Source organism: Oryctolagus cuniculus, chromosome 3 (genome assembly GCF_964237555.1).
Source record: "Oryctolagus cuniculus chromosome 3, mOryCun1.1, whole genome shotgun sequence".
NCBI lineage: Eukaryota > Metazoa > Chordata > Mammalia > Lagomorpha > Leporidae > Oryctolagus > Oryctolagus cuniculus.
In genome coordinates, this window is record NC_091434.1 from 117,293,162 (window position 1) to 117,315,372 (window position 22,211).

Consider the following 22,211-nt stretch of genomic DNA (forward strand, 5'->3'; position numbering starts at 1 on the left):
AGCAGCCGGGACTCGAACTGGTGCCATATGGTATGCTGGCACTGCAGGTGGCGGCTTTACCCACTACACCACAGCGCCAGCCCCCAAAACCATTCTTTTTTTTTTTTTTTTTTTTTTTTTTTTTTTTTTTTGACAGGCAGAGTGGACAGGGAGAGAGAGAGACGGAGAGAAAGGTCTTCCTTTGCCGTTGGTTCACCCTCCAATGGCTGCCGCGGCCGGCGCACTGCGCTGATCCGATGGCAGGAGCCAGGTACTTATCCTGGTCTCCCATGGGGTGCAGGGCCCAAGCACTTGGGCCATCCTCCACTGCACTCCCTGGCCACAGCAGAGGGCTGGCCTGGAAGAGGGGCAACCGGGACAGAATCCGGCGCCCCGACGGGACTAGAACCCGGTGTGCCGGCGCCGCTAGGTGGAGGATTAGCCTAGTGAGCCGTGGCGTCGGCCCCAAAACCATTCTTAAATGCGTTCAGCTCACAATGCTCTTCACATCACAGTGGCATACTGTAGGCCCCTTCAATACAGCACAGCTGTGGCCAGATCTACCTAGCCTTTCACTGTCTATCAGAGCAAGAATGTAGGTTTGCCCCATAGGGCTCCCATCCTCAAAGGTCAACCCCAACCCCATAACTCACGGTCAGCAGAGAAGGCTAATGCCAGAGGGTGGGCAGAGGGGACAGATGGGACACTTGAGCTTTGCATAGCCAGGGTCCTGCAGTGTGTACCCCTCCAGCCCACTTGCACCCTGCAAATGCACTGTCCCTCTTCCCCTGCCTTCTGGCTGTGTGCTTTAAATTCAGGCCTCCTAATCTCGTCTATGAGCCTTTTTCTGTTACGTGAATTCCAGAGCAACCTGCGAAGCAGTGAACTTGAAGGCTTCTGCAGCATAAGATAATTCCCCACATGACCGCACAGGGACAAAGCGCTTGTCACTGCGCTCGGTGGGGGACTGTGCAGTGACCTAGCTGCTCACCGCCAAGATGAGCAAATAAAACACAGTGGGTGAACCGGGGGCAGTCTTGGCAGCAAGGAGCAGTGAACTAGACAGGAGCTTGCAAACTTGTCTTCCTGTTACCTGCAACAAGGAAACACTACTTCCATTGTAACCAGGCTTGAGCGTCTATCTTTGAAACAGACGCTCATGAGCTAATGTTGAATTGTTTCAGGTACTCTGATTTTAATTGTAGGCATTTATGGTGTTTCTTTTTTTAAAGGCTTATTTATTTGAAAGGCAGAGTTAGATAGGCAGAGGGGGAGAGAGAGAGAGAGAGAGAGAGAGGTCTTCTATCCGCTGGTTCATTCCCTAGATGGCTGCAACAGCCCAAGCTGTGCTGATCCAAAGCCAGGAGCCAGGAGCTTCTTCCAGGTCTCCCATGTGGGTGCAGGGACCCAAGGACTTGGGCCATCTTCTACTGCTTTCCCAGGCCATAGCAGAGAAATGGATCGAAAGAGGAGCAGCTGGGACTAGAACTGGCGCTCATATGCATGCTGGCACTGCAGGCAGTGGCTTTACCTGCTTTGCCGCAGCACCAGTCCCTATGATGTGATAGTTCAACACTTACATATGATGTGCAATGGTCAGTTTGGGGTAATGACATAGCCATCACCTCAAACATTCATCATTATTTTATGTTGGGATTTTGTTATCAATTCGGTTCTTTCCCTACTAAGCAGGTTTCACTCACCATTTGTGGAACCTAACCTATCATTTGTAAAACACTGACTCAGATCTAAATGTATGTGGCACAGAGATAGTTGTCAATTATGCTGTTGGGTGAGAAAAGCCAGAAACAGAAGGAGATTTATAAGACGATGCCACTTAAAAAAGCATAAACCACATATACACACAGACACACACACACACAGACACACACACACACGGACACACACACACACACATGGACACACCAGACCAAACACATTAGAGTGATGCGAGGGAGAAGATGGAATAGGAAGATAAAACCCAGAGGATTTTTTTAAAGATTTATCTTATTTATTTGAGAGGCAGAGTTACAGAGAGAGGGGCGGAGAGAGAGAGACAGAGAGAGAGAGAGAGAGAAGAATCTCCTATCTCCTATCTGCTGGTTCAGATGCCAAATGACCTCAATGGCCTGGAACTCTATCTGGGTCGCCTATGTGGGTGCAGGGGCCCAAGCACTTGGGTCATCTTCCACTGCTTTTCCAGGCCATAGCAGAGAGCTGGATCGGGAGTGGAGCAGCCAGAACTTGAACCAGCTCCAATATGGGATGCTGGCACCCTGCTATGGGATGCTGATGCTGCAGGCGGCAGCCACAATATCAGGCGGCAGTGCCACGATGCCACCCCCCACACCACCCCCACCCCCACCAGATGAATATTGAATGCAGTAATTCAATGATCCGGTCCTGAACCAGGGTCCAACCAAACAAAAACATGGGGTAGAGACAAATCTCTTGCTGGAAAAGTTTGTAAATTACATAAAAATGCAAAATATACTTAGGATCTAGAGACAGTTGCATTTAGAATTCTGTAAATGGCTCAATAAAATCAGTTCATAGGTGTGGGGAGCAACTCGGACTAGACTGTTACTCGAATTAAGACTTATTCTATGCATCTGCTCTCCCACAATATGGCGCTGGGAGAGGAGGAAACAGCTTCTACACAGCTGCCTCCAGTTCAACCAATAAACTGTAGGACCTGCTCCTGATTGGAGGAGAGCAGCGTACTCGGCGTGTGGGTAGCAGAGTTGGGATTGGTAGAAGAGGACTATAAAGGAGGAGAGAGACAACATGCACCAGGAACATCTATCTGAAGGAACACCTGTGCAGCCCCCGAGAGAGCCGGCCGGTGGTGTGCCGCTCCCCCGCGGAAGTGGGGAAAGTGGCAGGGGGAACCGCCCTTCCACAGAGGTGGAAGGGACGGTAGCCAACCCAGGAAGAACCAGCAGCAAACCCGGGAAGGGCCGAGCAGATAAAAAGAACAGCGCAGGGTCCTGTGTCGTTCCTCCACGAAGAGGGGGAGCGACACATAGGGTCAGCAAGAAAAATGGCTTCCAATGCAAACTTGGAAGCCAGGGCATGGGCATGGGTGGTACAGGTGGGGAGGAAGTAAAATCTTCCCAGGAGTGCCAACACCCCTGCAAATTCCCAGTCTCCCCTCCCTGTGCCCCTGAGGTTCCTTGGACTCAGCCTGCTTTCCTTGGAAACATCAGATCTAACACACTGGGGAAGAGGGGTTGGGTGGGAGTAGAGGGGAAGGCGTATTTCCTTAGGCAAACTGGTTCACTCCCCAGATGGCCGCAACAGCTGGAGCTACACTGATCCAAAGCCAGGAGACAGGAGCTTCTTCTGGGTCTTCCCATGTGGGTGCAGGAGCCCAAGGACTTGAGCTTTCCCAGGCCACAGCAGAGAGCTGGATCGTAAGTGGAGCAGCCGGGTCTCGAACCGGCACTCATATGGGATGCCAGCACTGCAAGCAGTGGCTTTACCTGCTACCCCACAGTCCCGGCCCCAGAAGGCTACTATTTCAAGAGAGGAGTTGACTTTGCAAAGGGAGGACCTTACCCAAAGGCCGTTCCCGAAGGTGCCACCTACACCACTGCCCGGCACCCCATGTTTCTGGCACCAGCTCTAAATACACAGGCCCCTTCAGGAAACGGCCAGCCATGGGACGGATGGGGGAAGTTTCCGTAGAGAGAACCTCTTAGGAAAGGGAGCTAGTTCCTGCTTGGCTCATTCATTGCTTCAGCCTTTCTGGCTCTCTGCCCCTCCCCCACAGCCCATTTGTAGCAGCAGCAGCCACCAGGCGCCCCAGATGGCACGGCTCCCTTTCTAGACATGGCCCCTGTGGTCCCACTGCCCAGGAAGGCAGGCCACCGAGGAAGCCCGCAGCCTCCAGCATGCTAGAAGGTTGTAAACAAGGTGTGTGTGTTGCAATCAGGCGCCTGAGGAGAGGCCAGCCGGGTCGGAATGCAAGGCTGGGGCTCAAGGCAGAGAAGGCACGGGCTCTGGAGGGCCTGGGCAGGGGGCCAGGGAACTGTAGCCAGGGGACTGGGTGCAGGCAGGCAGTGGGAGCAGGGGAGGGGCAGGGCGGTGGGGCTAGGGCAGGGCTTTCTCTCCAAGGCCAGGGGCAGCATGAGAGCTGAGAAGCCAGACGCACAAGGCATGGGTGGAATGGGTGGCAGGCGTGGTTATTCAGATGGCACCAAGCAGCTATGAAACTGCCCAGGGCACGGCAAGTGGCTGCTGCTCACTGCTATCGCTTCCGGGTGTCTGCTGTGTAGTGGCTTGCCTTGCCCAAGGATGCCCAGCCCTCGCCATGTCCACCCCTCAACTCCTCCAAGGAGGAACCTCCAGCCCAGGAGTCTCCCTCCCCAGACTACGGCTCTCTGGCGGTGGTAACAAGGCTGCCCCTCCCATCTAAGTTTTCCTGGGGCCAGAGACCACCTGATTCACAGTGACTTGGGGAACTGGGTGGTCAAGATCACAAGCTGGACCCGGTGCTGTGACACAGTTGGGTCAGCTGCCACTGGCAACACCAACATCCCATATCAGAGTGCTGGTTGGAGTCCCAGGAGTTCTGCTTCCAATCCAGCTCCCAGGTGCATTAGCAGGGAGCTGGATCAGAAGTGGAGCAGCCACTTGCGTCCACATGGGATGCAAGCACTATAGGTGGCAGCTTTACCTGCTAAGCCACAGCATCAGCCCCCAATCTTTTTTGAAATCCATGCATATGAACATTCTTTAAAAAGTTGATGGAAAATGCCTATTATGAAAAACGAAACACCTATAAATGGTTTTCTGAAATATTTTGGCATCAAAATGAAGTGATCTTTTCATCGCCACAACCAAACTCACAGAGTGGCAAGTGGGAAGGGGGCTTGCTAAACTCTGGCTGGGACAGCGCTCCCTGTCCACGAGGGCCCAAGCAGGCCAGACCAGCTGGAGCCGGGGGAGTGAGGTGTGAGGAGCCACTGCAGGAGATGGGGCAGCCGGCTGGGCATGGGCTGGGCAGGGGCCAGACGCCGCCAGTGTCTCAGGACTTGGGAAAGAGGGGCCAGGACGAGGCATGATGGCACAGAGGTGACAGTGGCATGGCCACACAGCATGAAGCGACAGAGCGAAGGAGGGGTGTGAGGAAGAGAGAGATGGAGGGTGTGGGGCTTGACGCAGGCCAGCAGGAAGCAGAAAGGCAGGGCAGGCAAGATTCTGACCCCAAAGCCCAAGCCCTTTACCACTGACGAGGGTGGGGGGCAGGGTTTGTCGATTTCTCCTTTGTCCCTCATTGGCCAGGACAGTGCTGACAACTTACCAGGTATTCAATCAACTCATTTTATTCATAGAACGTGTGCTAGGCACCTGCAATGAGTCGAGGAACCCGGCATGGAGCAGACAGGTGCTCTGCCATAAGCACCAGGGACACACCAAGGAACATAGCAAGCAGCCCGGCCTCCTGCAGCTGTCACAGGTCATTGCTTTGGATGGAGCTCCTGCTCCAGCCCCAACAGCCCAGGCTAAACGTCAAAACAGAGCCACTCACGCTGATGTTCCACATCACCCAAGCCAACACTAAGCTGCGTCTCGGATTTCTTCTGAGAAGTCAGGATTTACAGAAATAACAGCCAAGGGTCCGGCAACTGTGGGGTGGAGGTAAAGCCACCACCTGCAGTGCTGGCATCCCATATGGAAGCCGGTTCAAGACCCAGCCACTCCACTTCCCATCCAGCTCTCTGCTACGACCTGGGAAAGCAGTAGAAGATGGCCCAAGTCCTTGGGCCCCTGCACCCACGTGGGAGACCCAGAAGAAACTCCTGGCTCCTGGCTCCGTATTGGCACAGCTCAGGCTGTTGCTGCCAATTTGGGAGTGAACCAGCGGATGGAAGATTTCTCTCTCTCTCTCTTTTTCTCTCTCTCTCTGCCTCTCCTTCTGTGTAACTCTGACTTTCAAATAAATAAATAAATCTTAAAAAAAAAAAAAGTAAAGCCAATTAATATCTCCAAACTACACTGTTGGACTTTTGCTCTTTTTTCAGAACCTAAAACTATGGTGGGCCAGAGGGTGTGGGGTTGGAGTGGGGGATGATGGGAAGGAAAGGAAAAGAGGACAGAGTGGGTGCTTGGATTCCAGGTGGTGGTTATGGGGTCTTCCACCTTAAGGTGACAGACAGCCCAGCCCAGGCCTCAGGTGAATGGGGTGGTGAGACTTGGATGTGAGTATCTGGAGGAAGAACTGTTCAGGTAGAGGAAAGAGTAAGTACAAAGGCCCTGAGGTGGTGGGGTGCTTGTTTACTAATAGATCCGCTTGTTAATCCACCTGTGCCCCCTGTCATTAGCTTTGAGTCTCCAAAGATCAGGCAGAGTGGGGCTGGGGTGGAAGTCACATCCTCCCTCCCTGGAGGGCATTCCCCTTTGACCCCGGCAGGCATTTACATGGAGGAGGGGGGAGCAAGCGTTGAATCTCTTGCACTATCTTGAGGACAGGCAGAAAAAGCCAAGGACTGATAGACAGGCTCTGGGCGTTTCAGAGCCCATCAGCACACCCATCCTGTCTCTCGCTTGAACACCTGGAGATCCTGCCCTCACATCCCATCCCCCTCCACTGTCCCCACCATGGCCCCATCCCACTGACTCCCTGGTGAGTTCTGGTGAGAATCTGGGGAGTTCTTTGCCTCTCCCCAGGGGTGGGAGGGACACCAACGCAGTGCTGTGGGTGCCCGGCTCTGCCCAAACACCTGTGGCCACCCCATGGGGTACTTAGGAAACTCCAGCATCTACGTCCCTGGCCTTCTTAGGAGCATAGGGTGATGGGAACTGCATAGCTACTTCCTCTTTGTTACTCCTAAGTCATTTCTGCTTCTCCAGCTGTCTTGCTGACACATAGTCATGCATTTTACTGACTCCAGGCTTTTCTGTTCTTACTAACAAAGCGTAACAGGTTACAGATCCCCCAAACTCACGCCTGGCCATGCACCAAATCCTAGAAGGCCCCCAGGGCAGGTGCAGATCACTCACCCTGACAGCTGCTTCTGACACTACCCCGGGGCCCCGCCGCCCTGGTCAGGTGTGGTCAGGTGCAAGGCTGTGCCCCAGAAGGCCTCTCCCACACAGCCAGGCCCTCCTTGCCTGGGTGAGCCCTTCTTCAAGAGCCCTGTCCTGTGGAGGGAGATGCTGCTGGCTTCTGGGATGATTGGCTGGGGATTAGGCAGCTGGCAGCCATGCAGGGAAGTCCCCAGGGCTGAGAAGAGCTGAGCTGGCTGGGCCAGGCCTGCTTGCTGTCCTTGGCTTTAAGCTCGGTGCTTCTCAAGGGCTGACGCCCAACCCCAGCAGCACCAACATCACAGGAGGCCTCACCCCAGATCTCCAACAGAAACTTTGCGGGTGGGGCCCAGCCATCCCCTGCTCTCGAGGCGATCTCACGGCAGAATGGTGGCAGGAACTCAAAGGGCTGGAGATGGATGACCGTCCAGTGGGAAACCCACAGACAGCCCTAACTCCCCCTCCCTCTCATGTGGCTCCTAGGAAAAGCGGAGATAAACGCGATGGCTTTGGGTGTCCTTGGGGAAGGCTGCAGGGAACTGTGCCCCATTTAGGCGGGGATCGCGCTTCGCCTTGGGCAGGAACCCCACCACCAGCTCTCCCTAAAACGGAAAAAGTTGACGGGGGCGTGTCCGTTGGAACAAACCGCCCTGGGACCCTCCCCCAGCCTCCATCCTTTTCAGGAGCTGGGGTGGGAACTTTGCCAGGCTGCCGCCTTAGGAACTGCAGCCCCGTGGAAGCCGAGACATCGTGTAGCGGTGACATCCCTTTGGGCACACTGGCCTGTCTGCGGGTCCCAGAGGGTCCCACGCGGCCCCTACGGGTGGAGAGAACGGACGCACGCCGTTGGCCACGGCAGCTCCTGCAGGAGCCGGGCCTGCCTAGTGCACGCTCTCCCTTAACTAACCGAGGCTCAGCCTCGTTCGACGCGCAGCCCAAGGCCGCACGGCGGGTGGGAAAGACGGCCGCCTGCGAGGCCTCTTCCCGGAGACCCCACCGCTATCCTGCGGTGGCCGCCCCGGACCTCGAGGACTGCGCCCGGCGATTCGGGAGCCCGGGAGTGCCGGGCCCGCCCTCTGGCTAGCGCCCAATCCGCCTCCCTCGGGCCCGTAACAGGCTCCTCCGGGCGTCCCCGCTGACTCAGCGTAACTCGAGCCGTCGAAGGCGGTGCAGCGGGCAGAGAGCGTCCCGGGTCCCCGCCCCCGACTTTGGACGCCACGCCCACGCCCCGCCCCGCTCCCGGGAGCGCCGGCCGCAGCAGCCGAGCGCCGGGCGGGAGCGAGGCGGCGGCGCGCGGGCGCTCGGGCGCAGCATGACGGCCATCGGCGTGCAGGTAGCCCGGGGTCCACCGGCGCCGCGTGGGGAGGGACGGCACGGCGGGCTTCGCACCTGTTGGGGGTTCCAGCCGCGGGCACGCGCCTCCCGCCTGTTGCAAACCTGCGGGTCTAGGCGACCGTGTGGGCAGCTCCTTAGGCGCCCTCCGCCCCTAGACGCTGCTCCCGCGGCGCGGTCGCCCCCGGCCCGAGCTCGCGGCCCGGCGCGCTCCGAGGCCCCCAGATGTCCGTGGGGAGGATTTTCCCGCTTCCCTTTGGGGACCTCAGTGAGTTAGCTAGAGCCGCGAGGACGGGCAGTGTGTACCTGCAGTCAGGGTTTGCCTGCTGTAATGAGCGACGCGTCTCTTGGGAATCCAGAAAGATTCTTTCCCCCTCTAACCGCCTTGGGGGTGTCCGCGCGACTCTGGCGAGGGCCGGCACCGCATCTCCAAAGAGCTGGTTTGCGCTCAGAGTGTGGCAAGACGTTTGTGTTGGCCGGGACCCTCTTCTTGCCTGCCACCCGCGGGCTGGGGGTGGGAGGGCGGCACCGGTACCGCGGACGGGCGAGCTCCTGTGCGCGCCGGCTCGGGGGCTTTGCTTAGGCGTTCTGCACCCGCTGCCGCGCTGGTGCTGGAAGATACTGTTCCGCCCATATTAGAGATGGAGTAAACTGAGGCTCAGAGTGCCCACGGTGGGCAGAGAGGTAACAGAATCGAGATTGAAAGCCAGGACTTCAGGCTCCAAATTCCAGCCGCCCCTTCTTGCTTTTCTCTGACTGGAGGAGCCCAATGCCCAGGCCACCTGCTAGCCAGGACCCGGCCCCCCAGGCCGCCCTGCCTCAGGGTGGGGGTGGGGTGCAGAGAAGGGAAGGGGAGGCAGTGAGCTCCTGTGCTTTGCTGCGGGTGGGTCTCGAATCTGACCAAGACAGGCCCCGACAACGGAGGGATCAGGCGTGGTCTGGGTCCTGGAGGAGCGTACTATCTAGCGAGAGAGAGAGAGAGAGAGAGAGAGAGAGAGAGAGACTTGTAAACAAGGAATGGTTTCGGGAAGTGAGCGCTAAATTAAGAGGTGCAAAAGCTGTGTGCAAGATTAACCTCAGGGGGCAGGAGGAGAAGGACTTTGAGCCCGGGTAAGGAGGAGGAGGAGGGCTGGGAGAGAAGCCAGCAGAGCCCAGTGGTCAGCAGAGGAGGAAGGAGCCGGAGGATGCGGGTGGGAGCCGGGAGATGCCTGCTGGCACAGCAAGTGGCTCTACTCAGAGCTGGGGGCGTCTGGGTGCTGGGCTGGCCTGGTAGTTGCCCTTAGCATTTAGGGGTGCAGAGCCACCTTCTAATAACTCATCATCCTCGCGATAACTGTAAGGTGTGGGTTCTTCCAAAACTCGGTGGAAAAATGGGATGAACAAATAAGTTAATTCTGATGCCAAAATAATTGGAGACTCGTGCATAGGTGTTTTGTAATATGTATTGTCCATGGATTTTTTTGAAGCCCTCACATATGCAAGGATTTTCTGATGTTTTTGCAACAAAATAAACTTTGCGCTCCATTGTCCAGGAGCTGTCCTTGTCTTCTTCCCATTTATAGATGAGGAAACAGCGAAAGAGGATCGAAGACCTTACTAGAGGTCAAACATGGCTAGAAAAGCAAGCAGGGTACTGACTCCTACACAAATTGTGGAAGAAATTTCCAGATGCTGATGATGAGGACAGTGATGGCCCAACCGGGGCGTGGACAGTGTGGGTGCTGGGGGCAGCACATATAGGAGCTGTGCTGAGGGCCTGGGGGAATGAACAAGGAAGTTCACTTAACAGATGCTATTGGTTGAGGGGAACAGGTGAGGTTTTGGGTTATAGGGGAAGGCACAGCCATGGCACTGGACTCAGTAGCCCAGTGGTGTCCAGTGACCCTGGTGTGTGGGTCCCTAGAGATCATTCAGGGTTAGAGATGAAAAAGGGAAAGGGAATGCTTGCTTTTTTTTTTTTTTTTTTTTTTTTTGGTTGTTGGAGCAAATCAAGGCCCTTTGAGGATTCGAGTGCTGGCCCCTTCCACTGGCCCTACTTGGCCAGCGACCCTCTGCGGATAGATTTCAGGCCCTGGCTCAGTGAAAGCCAACGGCAGTGTGGCAGCCTGGGCTGAGGAGTTGGGCGGTTAGCAATGGAGACTGGCCCATGGGTTGCTATTGTTCCTAACAGGAGTAGCTCTCTGAAGTGGGAGCTGCCTCTGTGCCAGGCATCTTTATATACCTGATCTCACTTGATAGTGGTGAGTTTTACGGGTAGACAGGGAGTTTCAATGTAGCTGTGCATTGGGGCAGGAGGGAGCCATCTTCTGTGTGTCTTGTCTGAGGGACTGGGGACAGAAATCCAGGCGGTGCCCAAGACAGGTGGGGCTGAGGAAGGGACAGGATGTGCCTGTTTTCCAGACAGCGTGATGTCTGCGGTCCAAGGGTTCCCGGGGAACTGTGGTCTTGTGATCTGTTCCCTGTGTCTGGGGCCCTCCCATCCTGGGACCGTATCCGTCCTCAGGGACGCTGGGACCTCGCCAGGAGCTTCATGGCGACTGCTTTCCTGCCAGTGTCACCAGCCCGGTTTTATAGACGAGAAAACAAAGGTCAAAGAGGTTGAGAAACTGCCCCGGGGACAAACATCTTTATGATTTTGTAGACACCTGGCACAGAGGTTTTCCGAGTTGCCCTCTCCGGCAGGTGCTGTGGCACAGCAGGTCAAACCTCTGTTTGTGATGCCAGCATCCCAAAATGGAGTGCCGTTTCGAGTCCCGGCTGCTCTACCTCTGATCCAGCTTCTTGGGAACCACCCCTGGGAAAAGAGCGGAAGATGGCTCAAGTGCTTGGGCCGCTGCCACCTTCCTGGGAGACCTGGATGGATCCCTGGCTCCTGGCTCTGGCCTGGCCCAGACCTGGCTGTGCAGCTACTGGGGCTGTGAACCAGTGGATGGAAGATACTTTCCTTTCTCTCTCTCTCTCTCTCTCTCTGCTTTTCAGATAAATAAATAAACCTTTTTAAAGTTTCCTTTGGTTTGTTTCTATATAAATTTTTATTTATTTACCTTCATTTTCTTTGAAAAGCAGAGGGAAAGACAGGCAGACAGAGGTCCTCTATCCACTGATTCATTCCCCCAAAGCCTAAAACGTTTGGCCTGGCCTCAAGCTGGGCCAAGCCAAAGCCAGGAGCCTGGAACTCCATCTGGGTCTCCTGTGTGGGTGTGTATTAGCAGGAAGCTGGACTGAGAAGTGGAACTTGGACTCAAGCCCAGGTATTTCCATATGGAACGCGGGCATCCCAAGTGGTATCTTAATCACTGCTCCAAACACTCGCACCCGCCTTGGTTCACTTCTTCCCAGTAGGTTCCAAGCACCTTCCCTCATAGAACGCAGTGTAGATTCCTGGACGCCCCGTGCCCTGAGCAGGCAGCAGGGAGCTGCTGGAGTTGAAGTGAGGAAGGGGGCTTAAAGCCAGCCTGCTCAGCTTCCCCAACCCCTTGGGAGCCTCCCCGTCCCCGGAAGCCAGGAGACACAGCTGAGAACCACAGCCCCAACTCAGCGTCAGGATCCAAGTCAGGTCCTGCTCCTGGTTCTGGCGCATTTCTGGACATCTCCCTCTACTCGAATCCATTTCCTCGCAAGAAACCTCGGGCCCCGCCACAAAGGCCTGGTCCTCAGAAGGCCCTGGTCAGTGTGTAGGAGCTGAATGGTTGTCACCCCCTGCACGTTGCACGATAGTCGAGGCAGCTGGGCCTCACTCAGCTGTGGTGCGGGTGAGTTAGCAGAAAGCCGGATGCTACTAAAACAAAGCAAAGCGAATCCTTCCTCCTGTGTCCCTGGGGTGGAAATCAGTCAGGGCTCCTGTGTCTGTGTTAGGGACAGCCTTGCCATGCCTCTGCCGGCAAGCATCAGCAGGAATGGGGCCTTGTACAGGGGTCTTCCAGAAGATCATGGAGAAGCATTTTGTGGAAAAAAAATATTCATGCTTTGCGATTTTTTTTGGCACAAAACTCATCTTTTAAGTACATTTCCGTGGATTTTTGAAGCACCCTGGTATAGCCCTCGTGGGGAGGGGTGGCCCGGGGGCACCCCATGGTCTGCATTTGTCCATGCTCTGCATTCATAGCAGTGACAGGCACCTGTGAGCTGTCTGTTTTGCTTTAGCTCCTGAACTGGGCTGTGAAGTTGGGGGGCTGCTGTACACACAGCCACGGGCTGCTTGCACGCTTGCGCAGGAGGCTGGGTTTGGAGGGAGCCTGCCATGGAAACAACACAGGTTGTAAACTTGACCCTTCACTAGTCTCAGGACCAACTCTGGAACACCCACTGAGTGCCCAGGTCGCACACTGTGCCAGGGACCCGGCACAGCACACTGTCTAGACGTGGTGGGCGAGGCCACCTTCTGGAACACACAGTGTCCGAGTGAGACAGATGATAACTGCCCCGGAACTGCATGGAGCAAACAGGCTGCCTGGCCGACACCGGGACGGGACCTGCTGAGCACCGAGTGGCAGGAGACACCTTGCCCAGCAGGGCATGGGTGGCTTGGAGGAGCGGGGATCTGCCGGGAGTCAGTCGGGTGGGGGGGGGCGGGGCGGGGGGAGAGGGGGGGAGAGGAGGCAGAGGAGTGGCAGTCGCATTGTTGTGGCTGAGCGCCGTGGCCAGGGAAAGTGAGCTGGGCAGTGAAAGAGAAGGGGGAGGGCCGTCACTCAGGGCTTGTGGCTGTGTGCCGAGTTTTACCCTCTTTTGCTTTCTGGGTAGGGGGTTGGGAACGGTGTCCCCATGGTGTCCCAGGACTGTGAATTAAGATGCCTCACTGCAAACCTTGCCGTTACCGGTCACAGAGGGGAGGGCGTCTGCTGGAGCAAGTCTCATGGGTTCTTTTCCTCAGCTTAGTATAGAAATAAAAAGCCAGGAAAGAATTTGCAAAGAGGCGGAAACTTTTATTTGATTGGCAAGCGATAGAGAAAGTGTCTGGTCAGAGAGGAGCCCAGGCAGAGTGCCCGAGCGGGACACTGGCTTTGAGGAGGTGTCCCAAGTTTTTAAGGCACTACCGTCTGCTCAATTGGGTCATCTTATTGGGGTACCCATTGGACAGGGGTTTCATGTATGTATGTTGATTGGTTGGGGCTCAAGGAGATAATGGGGGTCTTCTGGAGACTATCTCCTTAGGAGCTCAGCCCCCTCCCCTGCTAGCTCTGGATGGAAAATTGCAACTAACTTGAAGGCATGGTTTAAAATCACAAGACCACACAAGATAGCCAGGGTCTCTTGGAGCCGGTCCAACTCTCCCCAGGGGCTTAGCCCCTTCCCTGCCAGCTCCAAGTGAAAGACTGCACCCACCCTGGAGGTGTGATTTAAAGCCACAAGGTCACACCTGCAGCACAAGAAGCTATGAGTGGGGGAGATGCCAGTTGGCCTGGAGAAAGGCTTTCCAGCCACAGCAGGCAGCCTGCTTGTGCAGGACATTCTACCTATGTCTGAAGGAGCCCACAGACCCCCAGCACAACTGGCCGGCCTCACTTGCCTAGCATGCCAGGACACCCAGGTGGTAGGGCTGCCCCTTGCCAGTGCTGAACCAGGAGCAGAGGAAAGCCACCGTGGCTTCTCCAATGCCTAGACGCTTCTAGAACAGATACTTGGGTTGGTCAGCTCTGGGTGGAGTTCCGGCTGGGCCAGGCTGAAGGGCAAGGTGCAAACATCACTTTCAGCAGTCAGGCAAAGGAACGGGTGACACACACAGTCTCCCAGACTGAGCGTGGCCAGTGCAGCAGCAGGTGGCTCGGACCCAGGAGAAGACCCCTGCGTGCTGCGGAAGGTCCCTGCTCTGTATGGCCCTGCCTTGCAGCCCTGCCAGGCACTGCTCTCGTTTTGTGTGCAAAGCAACCAAGACAGGTTGCCTGCTCAAGGTCACACGAGCCTGGCCGGACAGGATGTCTTTGTCAAGGGCAAGGTTTGCCCGGGTCAGTTGGAATGTTTTGCCCATCATGGGGATTCGTGAAAGGAAGGTAGGTTAGGGAACTCGCAGTGCCGGGTGGGCGCTGGCAGGTGCGGCAGGGTGGGCAGGCCAGCAGAGGCAGGGAGGGCTCCCCTGCGAGCATGGGCAGGGGTGAGGCACAGGGCCCTCCCTGACAACGCTGCTCCCCATGGTGTCTTGCAGGCCCAGAGGCTGTGGAGCCACAGGACGCCCCGCCGGTCCTTCTTCGAGGCCTTCATCCGGACCCTCATCATTACGTGTGCTGCGCTGGCGGTGGTCCTCTCGTCCGTCTCCATCTGCGATGGGCACTGGCTCGTGGCCGAGGACCGCCTCTTTGGGCTGTGGCACTTCTGCACCAGCACCAACCAGAGCGGGCTGCACTGCCTCCGAGACCTGAGCCAGGCCCAGGTGCCCGGGCTGGCCGTGGGCATGGGCCTGGCGCGCAGCATGGGCACCTTGGCCGTGGTGGCCGCCATCTTCGGCCTGGAGCTCCTCATGGTGTCCCAGGTGTGTGAGGATGTCCGCTCACGGCACAAGTGGGCCGCGGGCTCCGTCCTGCTCCTGGTCGCTTTCGTGCTGTCCTCCGGGGGACTGCTGACTTTTGTGATCCTGCTCAGGAACCAGGCCACGCTCATCGGCTTCACTCTGATGTTCTGGTGCGAATTCACCGCCTCCTTCCTCTTCTTCCTGAACGCCATCAGCGGCCTTCATATCAACACCATCACCCAGCCCTGGGGCCGGCCAGGGAAATTCTAGAGCCCCTGCAGGAACATGGGTTCCTACAGTAGTGCACAGCCAACATGGGACTTGTCTAGTGTCACCTCTGGCGGGGATGGGGTGGGACAGTGACCTTGAAGCTGCTGCTTTGAGGCCGCTAACCTTTGGGTGGCCCGGGGCCCCTGCAGCCACAGCTGTGGGTCAGCAGAGCTGGAGGCCAGAGAGGCACCTGCGGGCTACCAGATTCACAGGCTTAGCCACTTTATGAGGATGTTGATTTTAGGAGAAGAAAACCATGTTGCAAGTCTTTTCTTGAGTTTGCCTCCCTGGACTGGAATAGATTTGGGAGCTGCGTGGGTGATAGGTGCCCAGGCTAGCTGCACGGCCAAGTTCACTTCATACCTGTTTTGATTGACCCTGTGCTGGGACAGGCTATAGGGGCCTTCGGGTTGCTAAGAATGGCTTGTTCTTCCGGCAAAGGGACCACTGGGTGCAAGGCTTTCTTCCGGCAGCTCCAAGGGCCTCGATGCACAGGTCGCTAGCCTTAGCTTGGGGCACGCCAGGGAGGCAGCGTGCAGGATTTGCTCTGAGCATCTTGCACATGCCTGTCAGAACCTTTCCGTGGGCAGGCCCTCCCAGGAGGGCCCAGCTGACTTCCAGCTTATATTTGTTTGTGCGTGGCTGTCTTCCATCAGGGCCAGCTGGCCTCGGGGGACCAGTTTTGGTCCTAGAACACATTCCAAAGAGCGCGTATCTGGAGCTGCTGAGCTTTGCAGGGGTGCAGGGAACAGCCAGGCCCTGGGTGATGATTAACAGCTGAGCTGGTCATCAGCAGAGGTGAAGGGACCCGAGCGAGCTGAGATGGCCGCACCTGGCGCCCGGCTGCAGGTTCCTTCCTAATTTGCCCCTTCCCAGCCCAGCAGGAGGTGAGGCTTTGCCCTCCTTCCCTTCCTGGTGAACTCTGCTTTCCACCAATTGCATGGGCTTTTGGTCTCTGCCTTGCCCTTGTCACTGGAGCTCCCCTTTGGGGCTACACCGGGTGCCCATACCTGCCTCCACTGTTTTTCTTTTTTAAGAAATTAAAATAGGGCTTCACTTTTTAAAAATCTTTATTCATATATTTGCTTCAAGAGAGAGAGGGACGGATGGATGGAGACAGAGCCCCACCCACCCACCCACTGGTTCTTTACCTAATGCCCAGGACCTGGGAACTCCGTGCAGGTCTCCCACGGAGATGGGAGGGACCCAAGCACTTGAGCCCTCACCTGCTGCCTCCCCTGGTGTGCACTAGCAGGAAGCCGGCGTCAGAAGCAGAGCCAATGCTGTCTTCACCACTGCACCCAGTTCCCACCCCATTGTGATTTTTTTGTTGTTACTCAAAGTCAGGAGGCAGTGGGGCGTGGCATGTCAGAGTGGCCCCGGAGGTTAACAACCAGGCTATTCATCCATCACCCTCGGCCAGGATAGGTTTTCCTTGGACTCAATTTTTTCCGAGACCAGAGCTCATCAGGCACACAGGCTGGGAAGTGTGCAAGGGGGTGACCTTGTCTCTTTGGGGGAAGGGCAGGGGATGGGGGAGGGGGATCCAGGGCCACCCAGAGCCAGGACTGGAGCTGCCCACCCCGGGGCAAGATGCCTTTTCCTCTTCACCTGCGGGGTTGGGGAAGGGGAATTGCTGCTTCTCTGGCTCTAGATTGCTTCTGCCCCAGCACTGGGTGTTTAGGTTTTGTAAAGGCACTCCTGTATTTTGCCCCTCCACCCTCACGTCCCGCAGGGAGTGCAGCTTTGAAATCCATGGGCATGACGGCTCTTCAAAAAGTACATGGAAAATGCAGACCATGAGAAAACAAAAGGATGCATGGATTTCAATTTTTTTTTCTGCCAGGATAACTTCTGATTCCATCGTCCACGAAGTTTCATGGAGCACCCTCCCCCATTCATCCAAGGGAGCTGAGAGCCACAGTTAGGGGTGAGACAGACATCCCGAGGAGCTTAGTGGAGGTGGGGAGACAGGCGCCTATCCCACGCCTGGGATAAAAGACCTTGGACTGCACGTCTGCCAACCTCATGCCGTAGCTTGGGCGAGTCACAGGGCCTTGGTGAACCCATTCATCTGTGAAATGGGATCATGCCCCCTGTCCTGCTGCACCTGCAGCCAGGGACCCTAACAGGGAATCCCAGCCCCACCCTGGCCTCCACTGTGACTTGATCAGGTCGTCCCAAAGGCTGTCGTCCCAGAGGGCTGGAAAGGTGAGTTGCAGTGGGGGACAGACAGGGCCCGCCTGGGGTGTCTATGTTTGTCCCAGAATGTGAGCCGAGACCGGGGCAGCCCCTTCCTTTCTCCAGCAAAGAGTCAGGGTGGCAGCCGTGCAGCCCCTCGCCTCTTGCGTCTCAGGGCTGAAGGACTGAGGACAGCCACAGACCAAATCTTGCCCTGAGTGCCATTTCCTCGTCCCTCTCTGGGACCCTTGGACTGCCCTTCCCAGAAGAGCACAGACGGCCAGGGTGGCCTTCCACCCATGTGCCCCAAGTGCCTTCTGCTCAGTTCTAAGGACTCCAAGGCCTGGGGGGGGGGGGGGGGGGTCCCAGCCTCAGGAGAGCACTGGGTGTCTGGGTGTCCATAGCAATCTCCAGCTCCCTCAGCCCCGCTCTGGGCCTCTCAGATGATGCTGACCCTGCAGGTGTCCCGGCTGCGCCCCGAGGGGCAGGCCTTGGTGCTGTTGAGGCTGCTGGTGCCGTTGCTGAAGGAGGAGCTGAGGGCCACAGGGCAGAGCGGCGGCTCCCAGAGGTGCCACTGCTGCCACTTCTTCTGAACTTCTAGCTGCACCTGCCGGAGGCCACCATCAGCCAGGGAAGAAAGGACAGGCCCCGGGCCTGCAGCCCACGCAATCCCTGGGGGCCTCTGCCCAGCCAGTCTGGGGTCCTGTCACCTGCAGGCCGCTCGGGTTGACCATTTCCGGCCTCGGTGTCTAGAAGATACTGAGTACCTGCCACCCCGTTACACTGTGTTCCAGGACCGGCCCTGTGGTTTGTTTCCCCAGAACACGCAGACCCACGCAGGACCCCTGGGTGCTTATTTGCATGAGGCCGCCCCAGCTGGGAACCTGTCTGGAAGCCAAGGGTCTGCTCTGTGGAAATTTCCTCCCCAGTCCTCAGCTGGAACAGCCAAACCCTTGAGGCTGGGCTTGGTGCTTGCTTTCGGAAAACACCGGGGTCACTGCCATTGGAGTGTGGTGAACCCGATAGGAGGCCAGCCGTCAGCACTCCAGACGCGCACGCGCACACATACAGGCCCGGCTGGTGATCGAGGACACATTCAGCCAGTGTTGGTAACGCGGCCTCCATGGGGCCTCGCGTCCTGACTCCAGTGCTCCACGCAGGCGGGAGTCCTTACGGTGCTGTGCTGAGGACAGGCAGCCAGTGCTGCTGAGTCACCCATTTCTCATCTGAGAAGACTGAGGCCGCCCACTGAGGAAGCATCAGGGCAGTCAGCCTCTGGGATTTGGGTGGAGTGCTTACATTCGCCCATGGCTAAGAGTCACCTGGAGCAAACTTGTGCAAATACATGTTCCCAGGCCCTACGGGTGATTCTGCTGCCCCCAGGGAGTGCGCTCAGCCCCCTGGGAGACCAGCCTTGCCCCTTGCACCCACGGCCCCAGCTCCTCTTCCCCCTTTTATATGCATCTTCCCACCACCCTTTCCAGGCAGCTCCTCCTGATCAGGAATCCAGGGGCACCCCCAAAACACTCACCTCCCCGTTGAGGAAGCAGTAGAGGACGGCGACCACCAGCCCCTGTAGGAGGCGTGGAGGGGCACGGGTTAGCACAGGGGTTCAGCCTGGGCCAGGACAACCAGGCCTGGGGCTCATTCTTACAGCTCAAGTCCACAGCCCCCACTTCTCTGAGCTCAGCAGGTATTAGGGCCATCTCTGCCCCCCCCCCCCCATACACAGCGCCCCTGGCTGGGCCTGCACCACCCAGCACCGATGGAAAGTCCCTCTCATCTATTCCTCTCCCAACCCCGTCCAACACAGAGCCTCAGGTGCATGTGGGTGGGTGGCGTCAGCGATAGTAAAGGAAGGGCGGCTAACCAGGGGGCCGCAGGGAGTGGCAGCAGCTGAAGTTCGCCCCGCTCCATCAGGAGGTACAGGACAAGCCCAGCAGGAGCCCCTGGTGGAGGTTTCCAAATTAGCTGGACGTCTGGAGAACGTGGACAACCAGTTCACACAGAGACAAACTGCACAGGCAGGGCCAGCCGGCCAGCAATATGTAAGCTGGCCCTGCCCGCTTAGTGGACAGGTGCAGGCACTGCCATGGTCACGGCTTTATGTCCCCAGGCTTGCAGCGGTCTGGGCCTAGCACGACCCTCCCTGCTGGTACCTGGGGCCCCCGGGGAGCCCTACAGGCCTATAGACCATGAGCTTCTGGCTCTGCTCGCCCCCTCGCAGGGCCCCACTGCAGCCACCTGCCCTTCCCACAGGCCTAAGTCCTGGCCTCTTGGGCAGTGAGCACCTCCCCCACCACCACCAGGCCCAGGTGAACAGCCCTGACCTTGGGCGGCCCAAAGCCTCCTCTGTGCAGGCCAGCCCTTCACCTCTACCTTCAACAGGATCCTTGAACCAGCCTCTATGGAGCGCTTAACCTAAAGGCTCCTGCTATGGGGTGCTGGCACTCTTAAGAGTCAGGGCCAAAACCCGAAGGGGCTGCTTTAAATGGCAGGTGTGCAAGGGCCACTGGCTCCGAGCAGGTGCGTGTCCGAATCTTGGGGTCAGGTGTGAGAGAGCCCCAGACAGTGCCAATGACCATCGCTGTCCAGGGAGAGGCAGGGAAAGGCATTGACAGGCAGGATGTGCAGCGATGCTGGGCCTGAACAAAATGGCAGGATTCTGGGTTCTGGGCCAGCAGGGCCCCAGTGTCCAGGAAGGGAGCTGAGTCACAGGGGGGTTGGCAGGCCTGCGGCTCTATGAGCCCCTCTGCGGAGGCTGCTGCCTGTCTCCTGGGACCAGGGTCACTAGGGGGCCTCCGCTGCCTGGGGCCCTGAATCAGCAAAAGTGAGCTGTGGTCCAGGTGGCCATGCAGGCTCACTGGCTAAGAGGAAAAGCGTCGTGGGTTCCCTAGGGAGACCTAGGGGGTGGCCAGGGTTCTAGACCGAGGGGATCAGGCATGCGAAGGTGTGGGGAGCCCAAGACCTGACTGCTCAAGGATGTGTTCCGGGTGACGCATTCTCCCAGAGCCTGTGAGTGACAGGAGGACCCCAGCACACCTGCCCTGAACTTAAAATGATGGCAGGCTCTGTGGGACACTGGTGTGTGGACATTGTTGAGGACAAACTAATTCAGGTATGAAAAGCCACTGGGGGAGTTTCTGTGTGGTCCTAGAGCCTATTATCACAGGGCTTTCCCTGGCAATTGGTTTTCATCCAAAGAAAGGTAAATCTTGAAGCAGACTTGGCTGTCTTTCTTGGGCCACTGGGAAGCTCCAGGTCAAATTTATGACCCGTCTCGACCACCTTTATCAGACTTGATCAAACTTGTTTCTGTGTTATGAACTCAACTTGGCTTTTTACTCTTTTCTCTCTTATCCATCATCTACTTATTTATTTTTTGTCTTTTATGTTTTTCCCCAAAGCGACTTCACATTATTTTTGAAAGGAAATAGTTATAAGTAAATAAACAGTGACCGGTGAAGTTTGGGATTTGTATTAAGGCTCCCTTCTGTCTGAACAAGGCTCCTTTTTGTTTTTTAACCTCAAACTATTTTGTTGAGTTGGTAGGTGATACTGCAGCTCTTTCTGTTTTTGAAGGGGGTTTTAATCTTTAATAAGTTGTGTACACATCTGGTTTTAAAGGGTCAAATAATTCTTGTTACAAAACCCCACAGCCTCCTGCAGCCCCGCCCCCGCCCGTTTCCTGTTCCCCAGAGGCCAAGGCTTGCAACTCTCTTAACTGATTCTAAGTAATCTGCTGATTTGGCCGCTGGGGGTTTTGCAGTCTGGGGCATTTTCCATGGACTTCCCAGAGCGATGAGGAGCGTGTCATGCTTCACGCACCGCCCCTCGGCGCACGCAGGGCCCGGCCTCCTGCTGGCCTTGGTGGTGGCTGGGCCCTCAGCGCTGACCTCACCCTGACCACGCTACCCTGGTGACAGCTGCCCCACACACTGTGCGCAGGCAGGGGTCACCTGTCCATTCAGAGGTTTATCTCACAGCCCCGGCCCTGTGTGATGCTGGGGACCATGCGGCCCACCCAGAGTGGCCCAGCACAGGCAAGCTCCCTGCTGTGTCCCCCCCCCCCCCCAAGTCCCCTTCCCAGCTACTGCTGCACTCCATGGGGCTTGCAGGGCCTCCGGCCTCTATTTCTAAGAGAGAGAGAGAGAGAGAGAGAGAGAGAGAGAGAGAGAGAGAGAGAGAGAGAGAGAAAGAGAAAGAGAAAGAGAGAGAAAGGAGAGAGGAAATGAGCCCCTGTTTCAGCTGCAGTCATCCCTAGGCTTACCTGGAATGAGCCGAGGGCCAATTCGAAAAACAGCTGGATCTCCATGGCGCCCTCGGGGGAGAAGACAAAGACGATGTAGTGGACACCGAAGAGGGGGATCAGCAGGAGGGTGGACCTGGCCAGACGCCTGGGGACACAGGGACACCCAGACATCTCCTGCCTGATGCCTTGAGGGCTCGGGAGCAGTGTCCCCAACTTCTTTGCTGTCACTTCTCACCTGGCAGAGTTTTCTATCCTCCCCGCACGCATCACCAGATCTGACACTGACCAACTCCATGGACAATCCCACAACGCTGCTCGGGTACCTCTCCCAGTACAGAAGAGGGGAAAGTGCCCACCCAATGACTCCATTCATATATTGTGGGTCTGTATTTTTGCCATGCTGTTTCTCATTGAAAAAAGTCCGCTTTCTTCTTCGTTAAGTAGTACAGACCTGTAAGAAGCTCTGCTATTTTTTTCCCCATGCAAGGGTTGCCAAGTTTATTTTTTAATTTGAAAGGCAGGGCCGGCGCCGCGGCTCACTAGGCTAATCCTCCGCCTAGCGGCGCCGGCACACCGGGTTCTAGTCCCGGTCAGGGCGCCGGATTCTGTCCCGGTTGCCCCTCTTCCAGGCCAGCCCTCTGCTGTGGCCAGGGAGTGCAGTGGAGGATGGCCCAGGTGCTTGGGCCCTGCACCCCATGGGAGACCAGGAAAAAGCACCTGGCT

The 22,211-nt window shown here is 56.8% G+C and overlaps 2 protein-coding genes across 3 annotated transcripts in view; one reads left to right on the forward strand and one right to left on the reverse strand.

Annotated features, from left to right (window-relative positions):
- The first annotated feature begins 7,709 nt into the window (after positions 1-7,709).
- Positions 7,710-15,323, forward strand: TMEM37 (transmembrane protein 37). The gene is made up of 2 exons (XM_002712402.5): positions 7,710-8,344; positions 14,483-15,323. The coding sequence occupies exons 1-2, from the start codon at positions 8,324-8,326 to the stop codon at positions 15,053-15,055; spliced, it is 594 nt and encodes a 197-aa protein (XP_002712448.2). The 5' UTR covers positions 7,710-8,323; the 3' UTR covers positions 15,056-15,323.
- Positions 15,324-17,600: 2,277 nt separating this feature from the next.
- SCTR (secretin receptor) overlaps positions 17,601-22,211 on the reverse strand; it is a 54,433-nt gene continuing 49,822 nt past the window's right edge. Inside the window, 3 exon segments of one of the 2 annotated variants that reach the window (NM_001082028.1) lie at positions 17,601-17,843; positions 18,768-18,809; positions 21,507-21,633. In NM_001082028.1, the coding sequence (NP_001075497.1) occupies positions 17,676-17,843; positions 18,768-18,809; positions 21,507-21,633 (337 nt within the window). In that variant the 3' untranslated portion in view covers positions 17,601-17,675. 2 annotated transcript variants of the gene reach the window in all.

Coding starts and splice junctions, on each gene's coding strand:
- TMEM37 (XM_002712402.5), top strand. CDS start 8,324: ATGACGGCCATCGGCGTGCAG. Junction 8,345..14,482: donor TGACGGCCATCGGCGTGCAG/GTAGCCCGGGGT, acceptor GGTGTCTTGCAG/GCCCAGAGGCTGTGGAGCCA.